Below are 26,292 nucleotides of genomic sequence, written 5' to 3'. Positions count from 1 at the left end.
GTAACGGTCATGGAAGAGTGTAAAATCATCTCCATTACATTTTACTACAACTAATAGTATTTTTTCCACTTTCCCTTTTAAGTTTTACATTATATATTTGCTAAGCTAAAAAATGACTTACACTTAAAAAAGGAAAAGGTTCATAAATAACATTTTTGGCATGTCCCAAGCAAGATCATGTTTCTGCCAGGATTTAGGTTCTGTCACTACCCAACTAGACCAAACCAGTAATCCTTTTAACTGAAGAGGCTTATACGGTTTAATTAAGTAAGTGGTTCTATGAGCAACGCAAATCAAGCAAAGTGACCTGAGTTTTAACTTAAATGATCCAGAGTTCTGTAACAATCTATCAACATTACTCACACTATATTTTTAACATGAACACAACAGTCAAATTAAAAGGCTTCTTTACTAGATGAACAATGGTGAATAAATACAATTATATATTTAGCATAAACTAATATATTTACTAAGCCTAAAGTGTCAACATTTTGTGCAATGCAAATGTGAACAAATACCTTTCCTCCTAGACCAGATGTATGTATCAGCATGGCCTTGGATCACACTGTGGGATTGGTGCTACAAGTGGGTATTAGTGGTCTAAAAGCACTAATTGCATCAGCACTCATGTTATGAGGACAATTACTTTAGGGGGTAGCTAGAGGATAAGTGTAAAAGGGATCTCCTGAAGTCACCGCGAACAGCAGCAGAAGCAGTCTGCTTCTGCCATGTTCAGCACACTCAAGAAGATCATCAGGGGTCCTGGGGTGGGTCCTACCCCTGCCCCAGCCCCAGCTTCAGCACCGGCTCCAGCTCCAACTCCAGCTCCAGCTCCAACTCCAGCTCCAACTCCAACTCAAGCCGTAGCTTCAGCTCCTTCTCCAGCTCCACCACCTCAGCCAGAAAAGGTATGTTGCAGCAGTTGTTTTACACTAAGAGTATTCAGTTAGTGCTTCCAAGCTTCATAAAAATGAACCACAGCCTTTTTATTTTATCTATGTAATTGTGATTCCTCTGTATGTTGTTTTGCCCTTTTTATTGTGGGCACCAGTAGAATGATTACAATGTTATTTTGTAGGTGTTGTGTATTTCATTGCCAATGTTGACAACCATCTCCATTTACAATATGGTTATAGGACATAATGTTGTCAACTTTGAATGTGCTTCAAAGTACATTACATCATCTTGGCACTTAAACCTGCCATCAGTAGTAAACAAAAATAAAAAGTGAACTGCATACATACTAACTCAGTACTATATGAGGTTTAGGAGCAAATTTTGTCAAAGTAATTAGAAAATAAGGTTCTCTTCCAGAATTCAAAGAGAGAGATTTGAATACAGAAACCACAGCAAAATACAGGAACCACACATGAAATAAAGAAAGAGGTTTAGAATGCATTTGTGTGCTGGCTGACAATTGAGAAAAACAGCACCTTGATTATCAGTGGAGCAGAACTGGACATATGTATCTAAATGATTCTCCCAAAAATGTGCTAGTGTTCTTGTTGTTTGAATAACCATGAAGGAATAGATGGTATTTCTTGCATGAACTGCCTTTAATTGAGTGTGTCTGTTTGGCTTTGAGAGTATAAAATGATCCTAATCTTCATAATCACTTTACAAGATATCAACTTTGTTTTCGTTTTTCGTTATATCTTTAAATGAACTCTGTCTGCCCATCTGTCGGCATGTCTGTCCAATACAAACGGTTGTTGCAATTTACAGGATGAAAAGCCTGCAGTGAATGACAATGAACCCAAGAAAGAAGACAAAGAGGAAAAAGCTCCTGGTAAGTCAAAGGTTGTTAAATTAAATTAGACTCTGAATATCACTCTATAAAACACAGCAGCGTCAGCGTGTGACCAGTTGCATGCATGGACCTGCTCAGTTTCTTGCCATCAGAGATTAGTGACCCATCTGCCTATTGCATTTTTTATGAATGGCACCAGTATAACTCAGGATAAAAGCCATCTAAGCCCCTTGTGTCTCATTTGTAACTAGCCTCAGCACCTGCCTCTGCACCTGCCCCAAAACCAGAGCAGAAGCCAGCTGACCCTGCAAATGGCCAGCCACCAGCTGAAGGGTAAGAGTGGAAATTTTCCACATGTATTTATTTAGACATCTATAGCTGCTGAAGAATGATATTGGGCTTTTATTACATCTAGTTGCCTTTCTTCTGTATTTGCTGTGCCATCAAATCAGCCACGGGAATCAGATCAATCACAGATTAAGGGAAACAAGTCCGCTGGCCAGATTCTATGTTTGAATAAGGGAGCTGATTAATTGAAGTATCAAGCTTAATTAATTAATGCATCACAGGCTGGAGACCTGAGTAAGGGAAAGAGAGGAGCTTGAGACTCACACTAAGCAAACACAAACATTACCCAAAGGGTCTATGCTTGTCTGCCAGAGAGCAGGAGGATTACTGAGGTGAGGAGCTGAGGGAAGATTATGAGATTTGCAGCTCCTGTGACTTAAGAAGCTCTCGGGAGCTACTTACGTTTAAGCAATGGGACTGAGAAAATTACAAAATCAAAGCCTGCAGTGGTTGTATATTACTGAAGAACACAAACCCATATTTATTCCTCACTGTCACAGAGAGGTTCGTTTGGCTGTTGGAGGATAGTGTTGTTTTCCCTTGTTTTCCATCTCCAATGGGCAGTGTACCTTGATTATGATCTGCAGAATTTAAATTAAAATGATACGTCATTGGGTTCATGTTACAGAGTTTAGAAACCCCCCAACCCTCACCAGTGACTTCCTCGCACCACTGAATTTAAAACAGGGTTTACTTAACAGGTTGTAGTATTACATCTTCACCAGCAGAGGTAGACAAAGACAATAGACAAATCCAAGCTGTACAAGACTGATTTGGAATTAGAAGCTTTGTAATGTCGTCTAAATTTATGGCACGTTTTTAAGCCAAAGTAAATTGGATGCCACTGTTAAGGGTCTCCAAATCTGTAAGATATTATTATTATTATTATTATTATTATTGTATCTTACAATTATTAGTTTAAGTAATGCAACTTCTAGCTGCTTAAAATGAAAACCAAAATTAAAAAGTCATATTATCAAGGTAATATCAGCAACAGAATAAGGTCACTCAGGAATCAAGTGAGTCAGCTAACTGACTCGTGCCAGAAACAGACAGTTATTATGTGGAATGGTTACAAATATGTTTTCTGATGTCTGATTCATAGTTTGGAGATTAACTTTTGGTCTAAAACATATTTTTGCGAACAGGTACATGCAGGGCATAGTAAGGCTAAATAGTATGGTAATGGTAAATAAAATGTATATATTTGTGCTGCAGACATCACACTTGTTGGTTCCTGTCACCATTTTTAACAAATCAGATTTTGGTAAATTCATGGCAATGAACCACATGTTACATCCCCACAATATTATTTTATGCAAATTTTAAAAATGTGAAATTCCACTTGAACAGCACAATCTTAGAAAACACTGTTACTGGTTGTACCCTCAAGTCACTAAGGTGGTTCCTTCAAGACTGCATCTTCCATACCCTTAGTTAGGGAACAATTTTGCATAGTCCAGTGTAATTATATATTTATATAATAATTTCTATATATTATATAATAATTTATGTAATTATATATGTACGTTTGTACCTCTGCATAGCTTAATTTTATACAAAGAAGGAAAAATAAATAAAAAGCCTGAAGTCAGGACAGAGTATGTGGAGTCAATGCAACCTATATATATATATATATATATATATATATATATATATATATATATATATATATATATATACTCTGTCCTGACTTCAGGCTTTTTATTTATTTTTCCTTCTTTGTATAAAAATAAGCTATGTAGAGGTACAAACATGCACCTTTCCCTTGGAAAAGTGAGTGTATTGTACCTTTATTTGTTATAGCTCAATTTTTTTTTTGTTTTAGGCAAGAAGCACCCTCTGCACCACATCCAATTGTAATTAACAAATATTCAGATACTCAACTTCGAGAAATAATCAAACGGATGCGGGACAGAACACTAGTGTACAAGGAGAAAGTCAGTGACCCCTATGCATCTTCCCCAGAGTGCAGCCCTGCAGTCAGTGAGTATAAAATGATCTCAATCTTTACTAAAGTCACCTGTTCTAGAGAGGTTTAATTGTTTTTAGAAAGATTCCTAAAGGAAATCACTCACCAAAACATGTCCAGATACTTAATGTCTTTACATTAATCTGAAAATCAACAATTATATTAATAAAAACCCTTTACCTCTGCATAATTTCTTTTTGTTGTCGTTGTTGGTTTTATCTCTTTGTTTGTTTGTGGCCTGTATTATATATTTTTATTGTTTATTAACACAGCACCTGTTCTGAGAAAAAAGGATTTCTTGAAAAAGCAAGAGGAGGAGAGAAAAAGAAAAGAGGAAGAGGAGAGGATCAAAAAGGAGGAGGAGGCTAAGAAAGCTGCAGAAGCAGCTGAGAAAAAGGAAGAAGAGAAGAAAGAAGAGAAGAAAGAAGAGAAGAAGGAAGAGAAGAAGGAAGAGAAGAAGGAAGAGAAGAAGGAAGAGAAAAAGGAAGAGAAAAAGAAAGATGACAAGAAAACAGAAACCGCTCCAGAAAAGGAGGAGAGCAAGTCTATGTGTCCAAAAATCAAATGCACTTTTATAGATACTCTATTGAAGCCCATTGAAGACAGGATGGATAAAGTCCTGGGCATATCCATAGATCCATTCACAGGTTAAACATGTATTATACACTAAGTACATTACATTCTCAGTGTACTGCAGAACAGTCTACTAAGTGTAGATCTGCTTGAAAAACATTTTAAATGCTACTCACTTTTTAGCTGTTTCAGTTACATTTTAATTCCTCATTCTCATTCATTTGATTATCTCTAGATCGCCGGTACATCGCTTGGCTTAGCATTGTGACGATCGCCTTCAACTACAACCTCTGGTTCATACCGGTTCGCATGGCCTTCCCCTATCACACCCCTGTCTTTATTCCTCTATGGGCTACCTTAGATGTCACAGCTGACCTCATCTACATCATCGACATGGTCATTTTTCAGCCACGGCTCCAGTTCTGCAAGGGCGGAGACATCATTGTAAGCAAATTCATGAGTGGATGTAATATCATAATCTCTGTGTTAACACATGATTTATTCACCATATAATATCATTCAGGTTAATTCCTCAAAAAACTATTGTTCTACTTTGTCAGTATGACAGAGCTGTAATTAAGAAGAGCTACAGAGAGTCCTTAAAATTTCAGGTACTGAAAACAGGACATAAAACTGTGCTACTTATATAACATACAGCAAATGAAAATGCAATAGTAATCGTAATATTAATTTGTTGTTTTCCCACATTCCTTCCTGACAAGCATGCCCTGCTATCTATCATCCCATTGGAATTGCTGTATATTCCGTTTGGATTCCTGTCCATCTTCAGAGCCAACCGCATCATGAGGGTATGTGATGCTGTAGATTTCTTTAATGATTATTTTATATTAACAGCCAAAAATGATGTGCCTGACTGAATGTATATTTTTATCATTTCAGTCATGCCGACTCAAAGTCTTAAGATTAAACTTTTTTATTAGAGAAATATAAAGAGTCAGGTTGAAGCATATTTCCAAAACATTTTAAATTAAGCTTTTAAATTTAAGAGATTATCAAGAATCTGAGAGATTATCAAAACAGCATGGCAAAAAGGATTTAAATTATAGAATTTACACTATAAACCCATTTTGTACAAATGGAACATTTTGTAGAATACAATGAAAAAAAAACTATAATTTGTTCATTCTCCTGAATGTTTAACTGAAAAAGTACAAAGAAATGACTTTTAATGTTTGACTGACCAACTTGTTTCTATTTTGTAAATATAAACAAATAAAATTTGATGCCTGCAACACACTCACAAAAAGTTGGGATGGGGAAAAATAAGAGTGAAAAGTTTATAGAATATTTAAGTTACACTGTTTTGAAACATACCACAATAAGCAAGTGAACTGGTATCAGGTTAAGGTGTCATGGCTGGTTTTAAAGGAGCACCCACAAAAGGCTCAGTCTTTGCAAGCAACAATGGGTCATGATCATTACTTGATGCAAAACTTTGTGAGAGAATTGCCAGACAGTGCAAAAAGAACCTTTCTCAATGCAGTATTACAGAGAATTTAGATCTTTCACCATGTACAATACAAAATATTTTGAAAAGATTCAGTTATTTTTAAAAATGTATATAAAAAGAAAGTTGATGTAACACAGTGGCAAATATGTCTCTTTCCTAACTGTTGTGAGTGTGTTGCAGGCATCAAATTCTAAATTTGTTTCTATTTACAAAATACAGTACATTTCAGTTGGTCAGTGAAATTAAATGTTCAATTAAAGTTCTTTATTGCGTTTAACAAAATGTCCCCACCTTTCCCTGTAATGGAGTTTGTACATTAGGTACATTTAATTTTGTTTTTGGTCACTGCATAAATCCATATGTATTATTTCATAGCATTGTTGATGTCTTCATCACTATTTTACCATATGGAACATAGTAAAGAACATCTATATCTATAAGAAATGGTTTACCAGTTCAGCCTAAAAATGACTTCATGTACATTAACTGATTCTACTTATCTGAAATGAAACAATACAAATAAAAATGTTAGTTTATATTAACAAGAGCAATATTTTACATTAAAACCTCAAAAACACTTCTGACATGTTCCATTTTTACAGTGCACTAGTATGTGAGTCACATCTTTTGACTGGTACTGTGTTTTCTTTTTAAGTTTGAGGCCTTTTTTGAGTTCAGTGATCGACTAGAGGGCATCATGACAAAGGCCTACATCTGGAGGTATGTAGCCCATATGTTAAAACAATGAGTATTTAGATGTTTTCAGTGTTTATATGAATGAAACGAGATTTCCATTCACTGATCAATAGTTTTGTAGTTTCAAGCTACATGGCCTTCAATATCATCCAATTTCTCTAGCAGTACCAGTTGGTTTAAAAACCTATTTGGTTCTTTTATCAGAGTAATTCGTACCATTGGATATCTCCTGTTCATCCTCCATCTCAACTCCTGCCTTTACTATGTGGCATCTGCCTATCAGGGCATTGGCAAAACCAAGTGGGTCTACAGCGGTGAAGGCAGCGCGTATGTATCTTCATTATGTTAAGCAGTCTCAGAAAATTATGATGAAGAAATATTTTTTTCTGAATATCATCTCTGAGTGCCAAAAGCATACTACAAATGGTGTTCTATGAACTGCTGTGATAGCAATAGCCTTTGTTTTTTTTTTTGGATTTTTTATATTCTCATAGCTACCTGAGGTGTTTCTTCTACTCTGAGAAATCCCTGTTGATGATCGCAGAACTACCTTTTCCAGACACCTTATTCGGTCAAATCTTTCAGATGACCAATTATTTTTTTGGTGCCTTTTTTTTATCCATCGTTCTTGGCCAGGTAGACATTTTTGTCTCTACATTTTTTTATTTTTTGCTTCAGTTTTTTTTTCTCACTGATTTTTGGCTGTGCATTTTTTATTCACATGTATAACTTATGATTGGCATCTGTTTGACTTGATATATGTTGAATATAAGAGTTTTTACAGCATGTGCAGTAAAAGTTTTAACAGCTCTTGTTTCTCTACAGGTACTTGCGCTGTTACTATTTTGCTGTGCGGACCCTGATCAATATTGGTGGACTTCCTGAGCCTCACACAGTTTTTGAGATCACGTTTCAATTGACAAACTTTTTTGTTGGTGTCTTTGTCTTCTCAAGTTTAATTGGGCAGGTAAAACATACAAGGTGTAAAACTCCTGCAGGATTAAGACCCCTATCCATGCAGTCATTTCTCCAGATTTGACCAATAGCTAGTCCTCAAGTTTTATTCTGGCCACTGTAGACTCCATCCCTTGTTGAACTGTAGTCATTGAGCTGGTTTAGCTGTTATTAGTAAAAATGTTAGAACTGTCAGAACTGTTAGAATCATTTAGAACTCCAAAAAGTAATCACTGATCAATCACATAAATTTGGTGGGTTTAATGAGTCTGATGTTTGAGTATGTAATGGTATATTGCAGATGAGAGATGTCATTGGAGCAGCCACTGCTGGTCAAACATATTTCCGAGCCTCTATGGATGGGTGTGTGGCTTACATGGTGACGAATCATATTCCAAAGCTGGTACAGCACAGAGTGCGTACATGGTACAACTACACCTGGGATTCACAGGGCATGCTGGGTAACACCTTTTAACCCTATATGTTCAAACACTATTTAAAGTCTCTTAAATAGTTCTGTTTAATAGATTACAGAAACAGCCAAGGATTGGTAAAATGGCCTAAATCCATACTAGAATTAAAGTGTTGTAAAGTGTGTTAAAGTGAAATAATCACTCAAGCTAAACATCAAATATCATATAGCTAAATATCAGAAAAGTTCAAATCTGACTACATGTAACTGAGTAAATGCTACTAACCACATTTGGAAATTGCAGAACTGCTTAAAGCTCAAAATGATGTATAGCTAAATTTATCATGTGTGGAGTTTGGATGGAGTTTGTTAGTTCATACCTTCAGTCTAAGGTAGTGGAATTGTAGTAATTGTGAAATTTTAGGAGCGTGATGTCACAGTCATTCTCCCAAACTTCACTGGTTTCATAATTCCATTATGTGATGCACACTTAGTGTCTTTTTGCCACTCGTTCTTCAGATGAGTCCGAGCTGCTGGAGCAAATGCCTCTAGTGATGAGAACAGCCATTGCTGTGGATATCAACCTCGCCACTTTCCAGAAGATTGACCTGTTTAAGGTAAGACTTTAATTCAGACAGACAGTGGAAAAATATACATTGAAATAGTACAAACCCAATTACAAAAAAACTTGGAACAGGAGGTAAAATCTAAATAAAAACAATCTACTGTGATCTGTATTTATACAAAATACAAACCATACAAAGACAAGATGTAAAGGACTAGTGCTGTATGAGGAAGGAGGGGTCGAGGCTTGCCACTATGCCAAAACTGCATCAGTAAGAAGTCAAACTGTTTAAATATAATGATCCTCAGCCAAAGATCGCAAAGAGTAGGTATTTCACACTATACAGTGCATAATATCATCAAATGGTTCAGGGAATTTGGAGAAAATAAGACAAGGCTGAAAACTGGAAAATGTGTGACTTATTTAGGTCAAAAAAGATCCTGTACGGTTGCAATGCTGAAGATTTGTATAACAAAAAGATGGCAATAAATTCCGCTTTCAAAACTGGATCATTTATAGCACAGTAGTAAATATGCTCCTGTCACAGCTTTCTTTGTGTTCAGGCATCAAATTTACAATGAGCATATATTTACTATAAAGCAATGATGTTCATAAGGTCGAACATCAAACAGAGTGTTTTTGTACTGTTTTCAATTTAATACAGGTTTACGGAACATACTAATCATGGCTTTCTGTTTTCATAAGCATACACATACTGTCCCAACTTTATTTGGAACTGGGTTTGTATTATCTCCCTGATCTGACTCACTGATTATATTATGCTGTTACAGGGATGTGATAATCAGATGCTTGTGGACATGTTACTGAGGCTGAAGTCCATTGTGTATCTGCCTGGAGACTTTGTGTGTAAGAAGGTGAGTTCAGTATTCTCAGGTGCCCTCCTCTGTGTCCTTACAGGAGGGCATTGTATTTTGACTTGCTTTGCCCTGTGCATAATTGTATCAATTTTGAACTGATGTTCTAAAATAAAGATGCGTTGCATTGGATTGAAGCCCATACAAAATGTCATTAATTACTTACTTAAACATACTTTGATGTTTAATTTACATTTACCAAAGTTTGCAGTTTGATCTAACACACTATGATACTTTTAAATGACATTAAACATGTGGTACAAGGACAGTGGGACAATGTTACCATGAAGCAAAATGATTCCTAACAAAACTAGTTCAGCCTAATATACCACATAATTTGAAATTTTAAAGTCAGTGCTACTAGGTACAAAGAGAAATGAAAATTAAAAATGCACTTAACAATGAGGCTTGACTCTTAGGAGGGTAAACTAAACTAGGTAACTATGGAAAATAGTTATTTACTTTATGCTGCTCAGTTCTAAAATTGTTAAAAACCCAAAGTATATGATTTATATTTTTGATGATTGGAGTACCCTATTTTTACAAAAGGCACTTAAACAAATCGTATGCCATTTCATTTAAAATCCAGTTGGACAAGAGCATAGAGACACTTTCTATGGAAGATCATTTAAAATGGCTCTAAAAATGTGTAATTTAGTGATATATAGAAAGCATCTAACTGACCTGAACACCCTGCTACCCACTCATCATGTATTGTTTCCACTGTCTGGTTATTCTCTCATGTCTTTTTGCTCAATGTCCTGAGGATTACAATGTAAAAAAGCTTGAGAGAGCTTCAGTTCGTGCAACGACCAGTGCAACATTGTGCATATTTCAATCATTAAATAATTAATTCAATCATTCATACATGTTAATCATTGCGTATGTATTTATAGAACAACAATAGAATGTTAATACAGTTTACTTGACCCATTTTGACCTATAGGGTGACATTGGTAAGGAAATGTACATCATCAAGGCTGGAGAAGTGCAGGTGATTGGTGGGCCCGACAACAAGATTGTATTTGTGACGCTGAAGGCAGGATGTGTGTTTGGAGAGATCAGGTAAGGCTGTTGTAAGTGTATCTGGCCTACAGAGTGTACAATGGCACATGCATGTGTAAAGTTTAGGTGGAGGCACACTTAATGAATGTAATGGCAAATTGTACTCCCCGTTTCCAGTCTTCTCCAGTCCTCAGCTAATGGAGGAAACAGAAGAACAGCTAATGTGGCAGCACATGGATTCGCCAACCTCTTTGTGCTTGATAAGAAAGACCTCAATGACATCCTGGTTCACTACCCAGAGTCACAGAAAGTTTTGGCCAGAAAGGGAAGGTGAGTTCAACAGAAAGAAGATAAGAAGGGATATAACAATACAACATATCACAGTGTGATCAAATTGTATTGCTACCTTACATATTGCATTGTGGATTATATACACCATATATTAACTACACCTCCTTCTGTCTACACTCTTTGTCTAATCTAACTAGCTCCACATACCATATTGGTGCACTTTGTGTTCTATATTTATAGACTGTAGTCCATCTGTTTCACTGAATACTTTGTTAGCCCCCTTTTACCTTGTTCTTCAATGGTCAGAACCCCCACAGGACCACCACAGAGCAGGTATTTTTTGGGTGGTGGTTCATTCTCAGAACTGTAGTGAAACTGATGTGGTGGTCATGGTAAGTGGAACTGATTAAATGGACAATGAGTGAAGAAAAAAAGGAGGGGGTTTCATCGAAGTGGCTGAATGGTGTATGTGCTTGTGGCTGGAACATTGGATTGGGACACTATAAAGCACAACTATTTTGAAAATTATGTGATACTTTTGTATTGTTGCATTTTCAATGTTGTGTATCGTTATAGCCCAAGAGGTTAGACTTGCACATTATGACTGTTCAAAGCCATTATACAGCCATTATCAATACCAGCACTAAATACCAATTCTTGTTTCCTTGACCTATAGGAAACTGATGAAGGCCAAAGGTCCAGCTGCAGCCAAAGCAGATGAAGAGAAAAAGAAAGGTCTGGCATTGTTTGGACCCAAGCCTCCAACTCCCAAACTGCTCCGTGCATTTGGAGGATTCCAAAAAAAAGGATTCATGGATAAACTTAAGGTAGGAAACATATGATTTTCTTAAATAATGACCCCCCCAGCACGGTCATCCAAACATTTTAAGAAGATATTGAAAAGAAACTTTAAATGTACTGCTCAAAGTATTTATCATACACTATATGCTTAAAAATTGGTAGACACCTGATCACCCAGTGCTTCTTCTGAAATAAAGGTTATTAACACAAAGGTTCCCCTCTTTGCTGCAGTAACAGCTCTACCACTCTAATCTGCACTATATTTTTAGTTTGCATTTAGGATTTGATTGCATTCAGCCACAAAATCATTAGCGAGGTCCACTAGGGGATTATGCAAGCTGTGTGTGTGCTGTTGAGTACCTGTGTCAGCAATGGATACACATAAATGGCTAAATTCACTAATTAAAAGAAGATATACTTTTTGACATACAGTGTAATTACCAAATAGGCACCTAACAAAATTTTCAACTGTTATCAAGAATCAAGTAGCATTTTACAAACCTTTTTAATTAGATAAGTAAAACTGACATAATATTCATTTCTTTTGTTTCCTTTTTTTCTAGCATGCCGCTTCTAAAGATTGAAGATAATTGCAACAAAGAAATTATATTAATGTTTCCCTTTGAGATGACTTTGAGATCATTTTTGTAAATAATCTGGAATCCAGGAAATGTCTAACTGCTTCTTAATAGATCCACATTTTGTACCATAAAATAATAAAGGAGATATTTTTAAAATGAAGCGTAATGGAAGTTATTTTTAAACTGCTGGTGTTCAAATCAGCCTCCACTACCTACAGCAAGCCAAAATGTCTAGTTAGCCTGGCCTTTTTTTCATTTGCTGACAGTCTGGTGAAAGGACTAAGAACCAGTGGAATCATTTAGGTAATCTCCTTAGTCTGTACAAGACATTAAGTAAGTAGTTTTTCTGTATGTGTGGTCAGGATATATATATATATATATATATATATATATATATATATATATATATATATATATAGGCTCCAGCACCCCCCCCCGCGCGACCCTGACGGAGAAGCAGCTTAGGAAATGGATGGATGGATAGATGGATATACACAGTACAGAAATAGACTAGGGCTAGTGTTGCTTCTATTCCGGTCACCTGTAGTAGTTCCTAAAGTGCTTTCTAGCACAAATACATTCTTGTTGAGATAAGAATAAATAAAAACATTTTTTAAAAAGCAACAACAGACTAAAGGAAAACAGATCTGTTTGCTCTGCTTATTAGTCTGGTGGCTGGCTAGCTTTCAGTGGATCTGCAAGTGGTGCCCACAAAAAAGAACACCACATGCACAATCTGTTGAGCACAGTGCCCTATTGGTCTGTTGAGGCTGGTACAGTGTGATGAGCACTCTGATGGGTGAACTCTGATAGGTGAACTCTGATAGGTGAACTCTGATAGGTGAACTGTGGTGACCTATGGGGACAAGAGTGTTCCTCAGAGGGAATTAATAGGGCTAAAAGAATTAATTGCAGGCTGGAGTCCAGGCTGCAAATACAGTTGGTTGAGCAGAGCTGAGGAATAAACTAAATTAGTCATGTTCAGCAAGCTGAAAGCAATTTTATGGCCCAGTGCAGCAGTAGCTCAAACTCCAGAGCCTCCATCTCCCGCACCAGCTCCTGCTCCTGCTCCTGCACCAGCACCGGCTCCTGCTCCTCCGGCTAAGGTAAGAGAGCCGTGTTCACCAGTGTTTCAATACAGCCTATAGGACTAGTAGAATATATAGTAGCCTCAACTCCATTCTACTCTATTCAAGTATATTATCGTACTGGTTAAATGTACTGTGACTATGTGAGAACAGGCAAGTGTGAAAAAAATTCTTGTGTTCATAGGAAGAAGAGGCAGGGAAGGAAAAGGATGAGGAGAAGAAAGAGGAGCAGAAAAAGGAAGAAGAAAAACCTGCAGGTGAATTATTTCCTAAGTTATGCTGATAATCTTTTTGTGGCCATGTTCACTATGCCTAATTCTAATGCATTGATTTTGTGTCATACTGTTTTATTTTTGGCAGTTGATACTAACGTTAATACACGTGTAAATATAAGCTTATAAAGATTTGCATCGGAATTAACATCAGTTTAGACACCAGATAAAACACACAATGTGGTTAACGTCAAAAACTTAGCACGTTTACTATGTGAAAATGAATGAACAGTTGGCACATTACAGGCAGTAATGTTGCTGCAGTGAAGAAACTGGTTGTGTTGGTTGTGTTGTAATAATTTTCTGGTAGAGATAATATTTGCCATAACTGACCGGTGTTTACTTGAGTATGATGCCAGTGCATTCATTGTTTCACTATGAGGGGAAGTCAACATTAAAAGGCACTTTAAATCAAGTTTTCACTTAGTTCCATATTAGTGATATGTAATTTACTTGCTTGTAGTACAAGTGAGTCACTAAAAAGGCATTTGAATTGCATATACTTCCTTTACTTTTTAGGAACATAGCCTTGTAGCTCCAGTGTAAAAAGGAAGAAAATGTTGGAAACCAAACATGTCTTGGCTGACTGACTGTGCTTGGGATAAGGGAGGAACTGTAGATTTTGTGCAGAACCGTTCCTTACAGTCTTATAGTACTGGATGATCTCATTTATTACCCTGTGCACATGTGCTTGCAGGCTTTTAGTGAGTAATCCAGCGCTAAGAGCATGAAAAGCTTACATTATCTTTTTTTATACTTTCCTTGCAGACTTTTGATTGTACTGTGACAAAATTGAAATGATACTGTTCGACTGAATGATAGAACTGAGAATAAACTCAAAGTGCACAGAGAGAATTTACTCAATATTTACATGCAGTCTATTCCCATTTAGTTGCAGAGAAAGATGTTATGTACAATTTGATGTATTACCTTACATGCAAAACATTCTTGATTGCGCAGCGCAGTGCCTACTTGCGGAGGAAGAGACTAGTCATGTTTTTGCACAAAAAAAAATGAAAAAGAAAAAAAAGGGATGATGCATTTTCAACAGCTCTGTCTTGTTTCTTCTACAGATCCTGCCCCAGCCCCTGCTCCTGCACCTGCCCCTGCACCCACCCCTGCTCCTGAGGCCCCTAAACCTGAGGCTAAACCAGCAGATACAGCTAATAACACACAGGGAGCTCCAGAGGGGTAAGAGTTCAGCTTCTTTCTATATAAACCTGATCAGGCAGTGCAAGACGACTTTGGCTAAGGCTTAGTTCTATGATTAGTACTGAGAGTGTATCTGGCACTGTTTTTGGGTTTTGCTTTAAAATGCTAAGCTACATGGTCTCTATATTTTTATATATATATATATATATATATATATATATGTATATAGAGTATATACTCTATACTTGTTTTGCCACCAATATTTAATCATAAAAAGGAAACTGTCTGGCTCTTCAAGGAGACCTCCCTGGGGACAAAGAAGTAAGAGGAATGCAAAGTTGCAGCATCTTTTGGAACAAATTCTTACTTTGTGTTCATAAAGCCAGAGACATTTTCATAAATCTCAGTACATGCAACTTAGTGTCATCAAGCATGTAGTAAACTCCTGGTTCCTGGTATGGAGAACCGCTAAACCTGTTTCTTTTTGTGTGTCTCCAAAATAGCTGAAAGACGATTAGAGGATTTGTGGTATTTGTGACTTAAGAAGGTCACGCGTTAGCATTCACGTACAAGTACAAGCTTCTGTTGTTTCCTTTCCTCAGGGTACATTTAAGTTTTATTTTAACTGTGATACGTGTTCAAGATGGAATATAAAAAGTGCAACCTTTATTTGCCAAATAAACAATTGTCTCTCAGTGGTAATAGACACAGCAGTTTAAAAGAATGTTACTGTGCATATATTCTTGCTCACTTTTTGTGCCTTTATGCAAAAGAGTTAAACATTTGAAATAACTAATACTTTTGAATAAAAAAAAGTTAGTCAATTTCTCATAATTTCTGCATAACTCAGTGACTGAGGTGTATAAAAAGTCATTCAGATGGTTTGGTGTGAAATGGTTTATTTTACAAAACATCTTTACAGTGGTGCTGATAGGAACTCAAATATCGACTTTCTATTTTCATTTTCAAAACCACCAGTGCAATACACACTTGTCTTCTGAGTGTTTATATGTTGAAAATGATAAAATAGTAGAAAAAAAATCTGGAAAAAAAAAAAGTTTTCTTTGAGAACTATTTTGCTTTAAAACACCCTGCATGTGCTCTGTGCCCTGAATGGGCTTAAAAATATGTTTAGAGTTGAAAGATTATCTCAAAACTTGTAAAAGAGAAAAACATCAGGCAGCATATTCATTTCATGCATGTAATAGTCTGGGGTAGCATTTAGCATTAAACGCTTCAGACATCTGGTTTCGTCAGACTCATTTCACACCAACCGCACTCAATTGCTTTATTTACATCTTAGTCATTTAAAACAGCACTATGTCTGTTTTACTGTTGAAACTAAAAACAGTAGTTCTGTTCAAGGTAAGAGTATATGCTAGAATATGGTTAGTGTGCACTGCTGGTTGTCGCTCCGTAAAACCTGAAATAACCTAAAAGTCAGAGGCATTGGGTCAGATTTTTCAGAACTTTTTCAGGCTACATTATACATCTTTATGCATGCGCAGCCTTAAATATAAGATCCAGCTCATATGTAGGCTTCAAATACAAAATCAACATTATTATCCTGATAACTGTGACACAACAGACTCAGAAACTGAAGAAGGATCCATGTGCAGGTTTAATAGTAGAAGGGGCAATCTAAAACTCGTGGTCAAAAGGCATAGAAAACAGGTCAAAACCAGAAAACCAATCATCCAAAACAAAGGGGCAAAAGGCAAAGGCAAAAATCCAAGCAGAGAGTCAGAAACACAAGACAGGTAGTTGCTCCAAACCGTTCAATGTACAGACACAAGCGCACTAGCAATACTTCGCACTGCCTGGCTGAAAGGAGGGGGTATTTAAGCAGTGGCTGATTACTGAAATAAGGTGCAGGTGCTTAATGTGCAAGAAGGCTAGTACTCCGGGGACTGAGACCTCTGGTGGCCATACAACAAATCACTGACAATAACGACGTGATAGCAATAGTAGATCATTCACTCATAACGTCGGAACACACGTCCTTCACAGAGTTCACTCTGAATAGTCTTTCAACATGCTCAGAACATCAGATTCATCTGTTTGGATGGAGAAGGGGTTTAAAGCACAACCGATATTACAAAACGTTTTTCCACATATTTCATGCAGTTATGCACAAACAAAAGCCAGCAGGTGAGGAAACATATCTCAAAGGTCAAAGCCCCAGGTTTACCATTTGTGCATGCTAGCTGGTGTGGACTGACAATTGACAGTTGAGTTCTTGACCAAAAGTTCTGTATCACTGGGAAATGAATGTTTCTTTAGGTAACAGAAGAAAGTTTTTTTTTCATCTAGACATAAATGGCAGCTTCATAGCATAACTACATTTGTCTAGGATCACCAAGTATAATCTTACTTTTCTAAAATATAAAGCTAACAAATGTATTTCATTATTGTTCCTTATGTCTAGTGAAGAGGGGGCTCCACCTCCTCCTCCACCCATTGTCATCAACAGGGTATCTGATGACCAGCTGAGAGAGATTATTAAGCGGTTAAGAGACAGAACAAAATTACACAAGGAGAAGGTGACAGACCCCTATGCCTCCTCACCAGAGTGCAGCCCTCCAGTCAGTAAGTCTAAGAGCAACACATGAAGCATAGAATACACCATGCTCCAGCTTCTGTAGTTATAGCTGTCATAAGGACATACGGAGAATTGTCTTTTCAGTGAAACTCCTATGGCATTGATCAAACAGCCAATTTAATAATAGCTCTGATTTATAATATTTTATATAATATTTATAATATTTATAATATTTCAAAGTGGGGTGTACAGAGGGTGGATTCTTTTATGGTGCTACTATGTTATCACTTAACAGATTTCAGACTAAACTGCAGAAAGACGTTTTAGATATGTCCAGAATAATGAACCGAGCTGTAGATGATTCCATATGACTGAGAAAGACATAAAATATTGGAAGGCAGTTCAAATTAATATCCTAAAATGAATTAACTAAAATTAATATCCAGAATGCCTCATATTTAAACTGTGATGATCTAATCTTAGGCCGATAGCTTATCAAGACATTACCATATCTTGACATACCTTTTGGTATCTAGCTTACAGTCCATCAATCAACAAAGCTGAATAAATCAAAATAATGAAATTGAATAAACTAGCAGCAATTCTTAAAATGATAAATGATTCCAAAATTTTTAAAGCAGGTGTATGTCACACAGCAAGAGTTTTCAGGAATCTATGTGACCTTCTTATGTGGCCAGTGGTTTGTCAGGCTATATATGACAAACATTGTGGTCCAAATTGGAATTCTAATGGAAACATTTAGATTAAAGGGGAATTCCAACATTTTTTCAAAATTTCTACTTAAGTCAAGATGTAAACAAAATAGTTTAAGGCAGTTTTGTGTGAACTGCTTCATTGTAGAGAACCTGGTGCTGATGGGAACCAGGGGTCACAATGTCTAACACAAATATAGCCATTTTATTTACTATTCAAAACCACCAACCACCTACTTGTGACTTCTTTTAGTTTTATATGTAATGTTGATAATTGTAAAATAGTCATAAATCTGAAAAAAATATTTGGGGACTATTTTGTTTGGTCTTGAGTGGATTTACCTTTGTTATATTTTAGACCAAAATCTTAACAAAACTTTTATAAAACAAACCTTTAAGCATCCTGCAAAGTAACTGTAATGAACCGGTTTTCTGTGATGTAGCTTTTAGAGGCACAAGCAAAGTGTTTTTATTCATTGAAAACAATTTTCATATCTGGGGGCCCATAAGATCCAAGACTCCACTACCGTAATTCAAACATGCGTCAGCGGTGCAAGTCACTGAGTCTGATCAGAACGTTTCTGTTTAAATTCAGCACCTGTGTATCGCAAGGAAGACTGGGAAAAGAAATTGGAAGCAGACAGGATAAAGAAGGAGGAAGCAGAGAGAAAGAAAAAGGAAGATGATGCCAAAAAAGCAGCAGCCAAAAAAGAAAAGGAAGAGAAAGAGAAAAAGGAGAAAGAGGAAAAACTGAAGGAGGAGCAGGAAAAGGCAGCAGCAGAAGCTGCTCAGAGAATTTGTCCAAAAATCAAATGCAACTGTATAGACTTTCTTCTGAAACCTATAGAGGACAAGATGGATGATTACTTAGGGTCCACCATCGATCCCTTCACAGGTAAGACGATTAAGTAGGCCAGCTGTGAAGTTACTCCAGATGTTCCTTTACAGATAGCATGCCTCAATGCCATTCACTCTGGGTTCTGTTCTCTTTCTTTCCCTCACAAAAGATCGCCGCTATATCAAATGGCTCAGTGTTGTCACAGTGGCTTACAACTACAATATATGGTTTGCAACGGCACGCTTGTGCTTTCCCTATCACACACCAGCGGCTGTTCCTTTTTGGATACTTTTTGACATCCTTTCAGACATAATAAATGTCATCGACATAATCATCTTCCAACCACGACTACAGTTTGTCAAAGGAGGGGACATCATTGTAAGTTTTGAACATACAACCATGTGTTAAAACCTGTTTGGTCATGTAGAGAGAATGTATTATTGTGTTATTCAAACGTCAGCTGACAAAGAGCTATTTTCCAGAAAGACAGACCAATGTCAAAGCAGAAATATAGACAGTCAACAAGATTTCAGGTGAGAAAGATGCTTCAATCCTTCTTTAATGTGGACTTCATTATAATAAAACTGGTTATTTCCAGCATCAAATCCAAGGCTAATCCTAACAAGTAGGGTGAAATTAAATGGAACTGATAGCAAAACCCAATGTTCCTGACCCTTTAAATATGCTAAATGTACTGACCATCATGCTCCAAGTTTAATCTTACCCTTTCTTGTTCTCCCAACAGACAGACCTGATAAGCATCATTCCATTCGATTTGCTCTCTCTTTATTTTGGATTTTCATCAGTGTACCGACTAAACAGGTTCTTAAGGGTGGGCACAAAATCTATAAACAATGCTTATATGTCTGTGTGGTTTTGTGTCAGAAACTGCTGATTTTCTGAATGACGCGTCGTCTGTTTTCGCTCATTAGATCGAGTCATTCTTTGAGTTCAGTGATCGACTTGAAAGCATCATGGCTAAGGCTTATATTTGGAGGTATAAAAGGAGTTCTGTTCATTGTAAAGCTGAAACCTTCTTTTAAAGGACATTTTCTAATTTCAAGCCTGCATTTCGTGAATGATAGGACTATGTACATTTTACCATGTAAAGGACTGAAATGTATTCTACTTTGCTTGTTTCTCATAGGGTGGCCCGCACCATTGGCTACCTCCTCTATTGCCTGCACATCAATTCGTGCCTGTACTATGTAGCTTCAGCCTATGAGGGACTTGGCAGTACAAAATGGACATATGATGGCCAAGGAACTGCGTAAAAGCTCTTATGTCCCACTTAAGCATTAGTCTAGTGGCATTCATGTCCATGAAATCCATATTACAGGAAAATGTAACTATTTTGTCCCTTCTGTTTTCACCACAGATATCTGCGATGTTATTACTTTGCCACTCGAACGCTGATCACTATTGGAGGCCTGCCTGAGCCACACACACTCTTTGAGATCATATTTCAGATGGTAAACTTCTTCATGGGGGTCTTTGTGTTCTCCAGTTTGATTGGACAGGTACATAAGAAATGAGAGATGGATGGAAGAGTACAGTGAGAGGATGCACTCCAGTGTCTAATTAAAGCCTACCTAACTGGATTTTAAAAACAGATGAGAGATGTCATTGGAGCAGCCACTGCAGGACAGACCTATTTCCGTGCCTCGATGGACACGTGTGTAGCATACATGAATACATACAGTATCCCCAGGATGGTACAGAACAGAGTGCGCACCTGGTACAACTATACATGGGACTCCCAGGGCATGCTGGGTAAGACTTCATGGTGCGTAAGGCCCATATCATACACTGTTTTTGTACTTTTCCCCCTGAGGTCAGCTTATAACCTTTGTGTGGGTTTATAAAAAAAAAATGTTATAAATCTTTTTTACATTACCATTTTCCCACCTGTCTTCATCCCTTACTGTACATTCATGTTAGCAAGCAATAGAGCAACAGGCATCCAGTCATTTCCTATTGGAGTATGCAATTTGTAACTGCAAATTCACCAGAAGCAGCAAAGAAACACCGGTAGGGCAACAAGCAACAAGTCAAGTTGAAATTTTCTCAACTTTATGTAATGGAACTATGATGTGATGAAACAAATATTTAAATGATTGGCTTAAAAAAATTCTTCAGACCAACTGTAGAAACAGAGAAGTCCGAGGTCTCCACACTTTACTTTCTGAAATTTTTGTTCCTACTGGCATTTTGTTACTTTGCCCATAGTAATGTGCAAATAGTGGAAGAGAAACTTACAAACTTGTAAATTAATAACCATACATGCCCATATGTGACACCAATTAAGTGTGCAAAGTTACAAAGCTCAAAGTACACACCAGAAGGCCTTACTATCTATACCAGCATAACCACTTTTCTTAGCTGTCTGAAATGCCTTACTTCAGTTGCAGCCCTTTTCCTTTTTTGCAAGATGACACAATCGTATAGCACAATACATGTTACCTGCCTACTGGCAAGTTTGGCACACCGTCACACACTCAACTGTTACAGCAGAACCGTTGGAAAAACAGCTTTTGTAGTTGACAGTTCAGAACAGAGTGGGCAAGCTGATTAATCAGAGCACACTGGGCTCACCATGAGGGAGGGCTTAAAGACACAGGAGCAATACCAGAGCATTTTAGCCAGAGGGTGAATGGAGATGTATAGTATGAGAAAATGAATTGTAAATGTATTCTAGTTGACCCCAAAAATAAAATCATTAACATTGAAAATGAGCATAATAGGTCTGCTTTAAACTTTATGACTTCAGTGTGAATGGGTGAGGTTACACTGTTGCAGGCTAAATAGGAGGATTTATGTAAATATGTAGTTTTTGATGTCATCACCATAAATGGACTGCATAAGCTGGGCAGTGAGTGGATTTTGAAACTTTATGTTTACATGTTGTATCAAACTTTGTTTTCCATGATATGGGCCCTTTAAAGTCAACCTTTAAATTAAAATTGATCAAAATGTTAATTAATGTCTTTGGTCATATTCAGCACAATTCATAATATCATTTAAAAGATAAAATCATTCTTTATCCACAATCTTTATTGAAAGGTTAGAAACTTTTGTCTGCCTTTGAAACTTTTAAACTTTAGATTATTTGCTTTTGTAATCATGCAACAGCAGGTGGGGGAAAATAACATTAATAGTATCATGTTTAACCTCCTTCTCTCAAAACTATAAACAAAAATGCTCAGCTTCCTCAGAGACCCTCCCTGATTTGTCACAGTCCAGAATGAATATTATGATTTCCATCTCATTTTGGCTTTATGAAAGCATTATGAGGTGCATGGTAATCTACAGAATAATCTTTGGACTCATAAAGAACATTTAACTGGATAATCCTTTAAAGGAAAACTCTAGCATTAATCTCTGTATTCTGCATCTGTAGTTGATTAGTGCAGAAATTATTTCAATGCTTTTCTCTGTGCTTAGAAAAGAACAGAACATCTCTTGACGCAGAACACACTTATAATAGAAGCCAGTGGGCAGTTGCTTGTTTTATACATGTATTTTGAGTCACTGGATTTTCTGTTCTTTTCTAAATACTGGGTGATGTGTCCAAATCATTGCATATGGTGATCACCCACATGGTACTGATATGGCAGACAGTTGGTTGGAAGAACTCTGGAATATTCCATCAAAGAACCATCCACAATTCCTCAAGGTTTCTTTATGATTATTTTTAAGAATGTATGACTGCATTTAGTGCTCTAAAACTGGACAACAACATAACATAGCAGAACATTAGTGATTAACGTAAACAGATTGTGTCTAAAGATGATGTAATTTACACTGGTGAAAGATAGTCACAACAACATCATCCTACTAACCTCCTCCACACAGGATGAAAATGTACTGGCATGTATGCTTCTCATGACTGTAGGAATATGAAAAAAATAATATGAATGTGAGAAATATAGTGTATTCCCATCTGTTTAGATGAATCAGAGCTGTTGGACAAGATGCCTCTGGTGATGAGAACAGCCATTGCTGTGGACATCAACCTTGCCACTTTCCAGAAGATTGATCTGTTTAAGGCAAGAATGACACTCACTCATCATCTAAGCTGCTCATCTTTCTGGGTTGTGCAGGGTGCTGGAGCCTATCCAGGAAACACCCTGGACAGGTCGCCAGGCCATCACAGGGCAGACACTCAGACATATACATTCACATCTAGAGGCAATTTAGCATTTCCAGTTGGCCTGACTGCATGTCTTTGGACTGTGGGAGGAAACCTATGCAGACACAAGGAGAACATGCAAACTCCACACAGAGACTCCACACTGGACTCCAAGTCCAGGGAATCGAACCCAGGCCCTTCTTGCTATGAGGCACCGCCCACTGACCACCACCAAGAATGACACAAGCATACTAAATTTTGATTTATGAAATCAAATCAGATCCACATTCTAATAATACTGAGACATTCTCTGAAATTAAGAGCATATGTATAATTACTTCAGGTTTCTTGTGAGTAAAATAAAACTCTTGTGTGTGACTTTATGGTTCTACAGTACCTCCATTAGCTGATTATCTGTTGCCCTCTGGTGGTGACCATCTAATACAGCTAATGAGATGAATAGTAGACAGTAAATGTATACAATGGCAGGCAGTGAAAGTGATAGGAAAGTGGTGTGATTGCCATCCATGTTCCTAAGTTGAAATGTCTCCTCACAGGGCTGTGATAACCAAATGCTTGTGGATATGTTGCTGAGGTTGAAGTCCATTGTGTATCTGCCTGGAGATTTTGTCTGTAAGAAGGTGAAACCAACTAAAATTTGCACACATCATGCAAATCATGCTTTGATTCAGCAAGTTTAGTTAATCTTGAAGACAGCAGTGCTTTAAACTCATTCTGAAACTTATCCAAACTTCACACAGGGAGATATTGGAAGAGAGATGTACATCATCAAGGCTGGGGAGGTGCAGGTGATCGGCGGGCCTGACAACAAGATTGTATTTGTGACACTGAAGGCAGGATGTGTGTTTGGAGAGATCAGGTACAGAGAGAAATCATATCAACACTGTAAACATTATAAAAGTAAATCAGTGAGTGGGAAACGGCATCCTACAACTTTGAAAATGTGTTGTAATATAATGTGACTGCGTTTTTGGGTCACACTTTATTTGGAGTGGTACTTTGTAGATGATTAATAAACTCTTAACAGATGATCAGCAACATAACATATCAGTGAAGTAGCAGTAGAGCAGCATCTGAATACATTAAAGTAAATATCTTGTAGATGTCCTGTTAATACATTATTTACATTAAGTAGATGTATTGTTAATGTTACTTCCATTACACAAAACATAACCTACCCAACCTTACCCAAAACCCATCCCTAACCCTGGCCCTAATCCTTACCCTAACTTTAACCTCATCCCAAAACCTAATCCTAACACTTGCCATAATCCTTACCCTAACTTTAACCTCATCCCAAAAATTAATCCTATCCCTCACGTTTTTGACATGTTACTGAGATACTGTTGAGTGTTTGTTTCATCTAAAAGGGACAATTCAAAGTCACTCAAACAGCTTCATATGTCACAAAAACCCACTGTGGTGTGTTATTCTTGAAACATAAGTGTTTTAATAAACAATACCAGCATGAGTGCAATATTCACAATTTTATTCTACATACAATGTGACTTTGAAGCTACAATGGCCGTGGACTATATTTTAGAAAAGCTCAGATTTAGACATCAACTTCACTGATGTTCTATACAACAGACTAAACAGTATACTTAAATTATATGTCAATATTTGCACCCCAAATTCTATCGCAGTGGTAGAATTAGTCTTGCATGCTTAAGCTCTGTTAAGAAATTGCTGAAACTGCCAGGCAAACAATCTCTGGATCAGTCTCTTGCAGTCAGCAAAAGATGGGGGAAACAGAAGAACAGCTAATGTGGCAGCACATGGGTTTGCCAACCTCTTTGTCCTGGATAAGAAAGACCTCAATGACATCCTGGTTCACTACCCAGAGTCACAGAAAGTTCTGGCAAGGAAAGGAAGGTGGGTTTGATTCAGGTTTATGTGGGTTCTTTTGATGTGACATAGAACTGACTTCAAATGGATTCATGCTGAATCACAAATTAATTCAGTGGTCAGTCATGAGTTCTTCTCTGACCTATAGGAAACTGATGAAGGCCAAAGGTCCAGCTGCAGCCAAAACAGATGAAGAGAAGAAGAAAGGACTGGCATTATTCGGAAACAAACCTCCCACTCCTAAACTGCTTCGTGCCTTCGGAAAAGGAGGTTTACTGGACAAACTGAAGGTACTTAAGGGCAGTAGACTGCATACATATATATTACACACACAATCTGTCTTGGCTCATTTGAGTTATCCTATTCAAATTGCATTGTTTATTGTTTATCTATGTATTTAGACTGTAATAGCATTTCCAAATTATTCCAAACATAGTACAACAACCAATCTCGGGTGGTAAAGACACTATTAATATGGCACTCTGTTGGTGGGTAGGAAAATTGGTGGGAGGCAAATTAAAATTCAGGTTTCCTTGACACACAAGTAAATTATTTGTATCCTTCAGAAACTGATCTGATCTATATGTTCTGTTTTTCTTTAGAATTTAGAGAAGAAGTAAGCTCAACAGAGACGTGTGCGGGTTGTTACCACATTATGCCTCTATTAAACCACTGGACACTGAAGGGATAAACTGGACTTGATACCTGTTGGTAAACTTGGAAATTTTATTCCTGTTAAGCACTGTAAAAATCACACAGTGCAAACTTGGTATATTTTTTTTCCTTTTTTTTATAAAATGTAAGAATTATAACTTTGCCTTTAATTCTCTTTCCAACTGTATCTTCTCAGTATCGCGGTAAATGAACAAGTAACTACATACTGAAAACATATTGCAGAAATGAGAATGTGGTACATTCAATGAAAAAACTGAGGAGATTGTGGAGGTTGGCAATTTTTATATTTTATTTATTATAATTGGTACAAATAAAGTGTTCACTTATGTAAACCTGAAGGTGTACAGTTCTGTCAAATTTTACAATTCTATGAAGCAGATTATGTAGAACGCAAAATAATTTGTAATTTGATTATATAAATTGTAAAGTCTTAAAGACCTATCATGTTTGGCATCCTTCCAGTTCAACTCAATTTGATTCCAGAGATGAACAAAGGCCACATAACTTCCTTAAGCAATAAGTACTTAGATCTAACAATATAAAACATTGTAATGCAACGAATAAAAGTCACAAGATGAATGTTAATTATTCTGTCTCCAATGTCTCCAATATGACTGTGATTTCGCCCAATAACTGTCACTTATATCTAGACATGACCCTCAACACAGACAACCCACTGTCTATTATATTAAGGCACATGGAGTGCTATCTGGCAAT

General features: G+C 37.0%; 2 protein-coding genes across 2 annotated transcripts; both read left to right on the top strand.

The window, feature by feature from the left end:
* Positions 1-728: 728 nt before the first annotated feature.
* On the top strand, positions 729-12,297 carry LOC108428909 (cyclic nucleotide-gated cation channel beta-3-like). The gene is made up of 18 exons (XM_037536924.1): positions 729-908; positions 1,726-1,789; positions 2,002-2,083; positions 3,927-4,084; positions 4,343-4,717; positions 4,879-5,087; positions 5,204-5,254; positions 5,366-5,452; positions 6,770-6,834; positions 7,015-7,137; positions 7,636-7,777; positions 8,066-8,225; positions 8,696-8,793; positions 9,533-9,616; positions 10,563-10,681; positions 10,799-10,951; positions 11,589-11,739; positions 12,277-12,297. Exons 1-18 carry the CDS (start codon positions 729-731, stop codon positions 12,295-12,297), a joined length of 2,322 nt encoding a protein of 773 aa, XP_037392821.1.
* Positions 12,298-13,614: 1,317 nt separating this feature from the next.
* On the top strand, positions 13,615-25,746 carry LOC108428960 (cyclic nucleotide-gated cation channel beta-3-like; the record flags this gene model as incomplete). Its single annotated transcript, XM_017700362.2, has 17 exons — positions 13,615-13,639; positions 14,728-14,845; positions 17,235-17,395; positions 18,657-18,956; positions 19,069-19,277; positions 19,382-19,432; positions 19,645-19,731; positions 19,832-19,896; positions 20,047-20,169; positions 20,278-20,419; positions 20,513-20,672; positions 22,851-22,948; positions 23,589-23,672; positions 23,793-23,911; positions 24,775-24,927; positions 25,049-25,190; positions 25,503-25,746. Coding segments are annotated over 17 exons (2,055 nt in total), but the record flags the coding sequence as incomplete, so codon positions are not given.
* Between the last annotated feature and the right edge of the window lie 546 nt (positions 25,747-26,292).

This window comes from Pygocentrus nattereri, chromosome 3 (genome assembly GCF_015220715.1).
Source record: "Pygocentrus nattereri isolate fPygNat1 chromosome 3, fPygNat1.pri, whole genome shotgun sequence".
In the NCBI taxonomy this organism is placed as follows: domain Eukaryota; kingdom Metazoa; phylum Chordata; class Actinopteri; order Characiformes; family Serrasalmidae; genus Pygocentrus; species Pygocentrus nattereri.
Note: the sequence above shows the minus strand (reverse complement) of the source record. Positions and strands in the feature narration are given on the sequence as shown.

What these genes read in the sequence shown, in the direction of transcription:
- LOC108428909 (XM_037536924.1), top strand. Translation starts at nt 729, where the DNA reads ATGTTCAGCACACTCAAGAAGATCATCAGGGGTCCTGGGGTGGGTCCT. An exon ending in ATCCATAGATCCATTCACAG is followed by an intron (nt 4,718 to 4,878) that starts GTTAAACATGTA and finishes GATTATCTCTAG; the next exon opens with ATCGCCGGTACATCGCTTGG. An exon ending in TACAGCGGTGAAGGCAGCGC is followed by an intron (nt 7,138 to 7,635) that starts GTATGTATCTTC and finishes GTTTCTCTACAG; the next exon opens with GTACTTGCGCTGTTACTATT.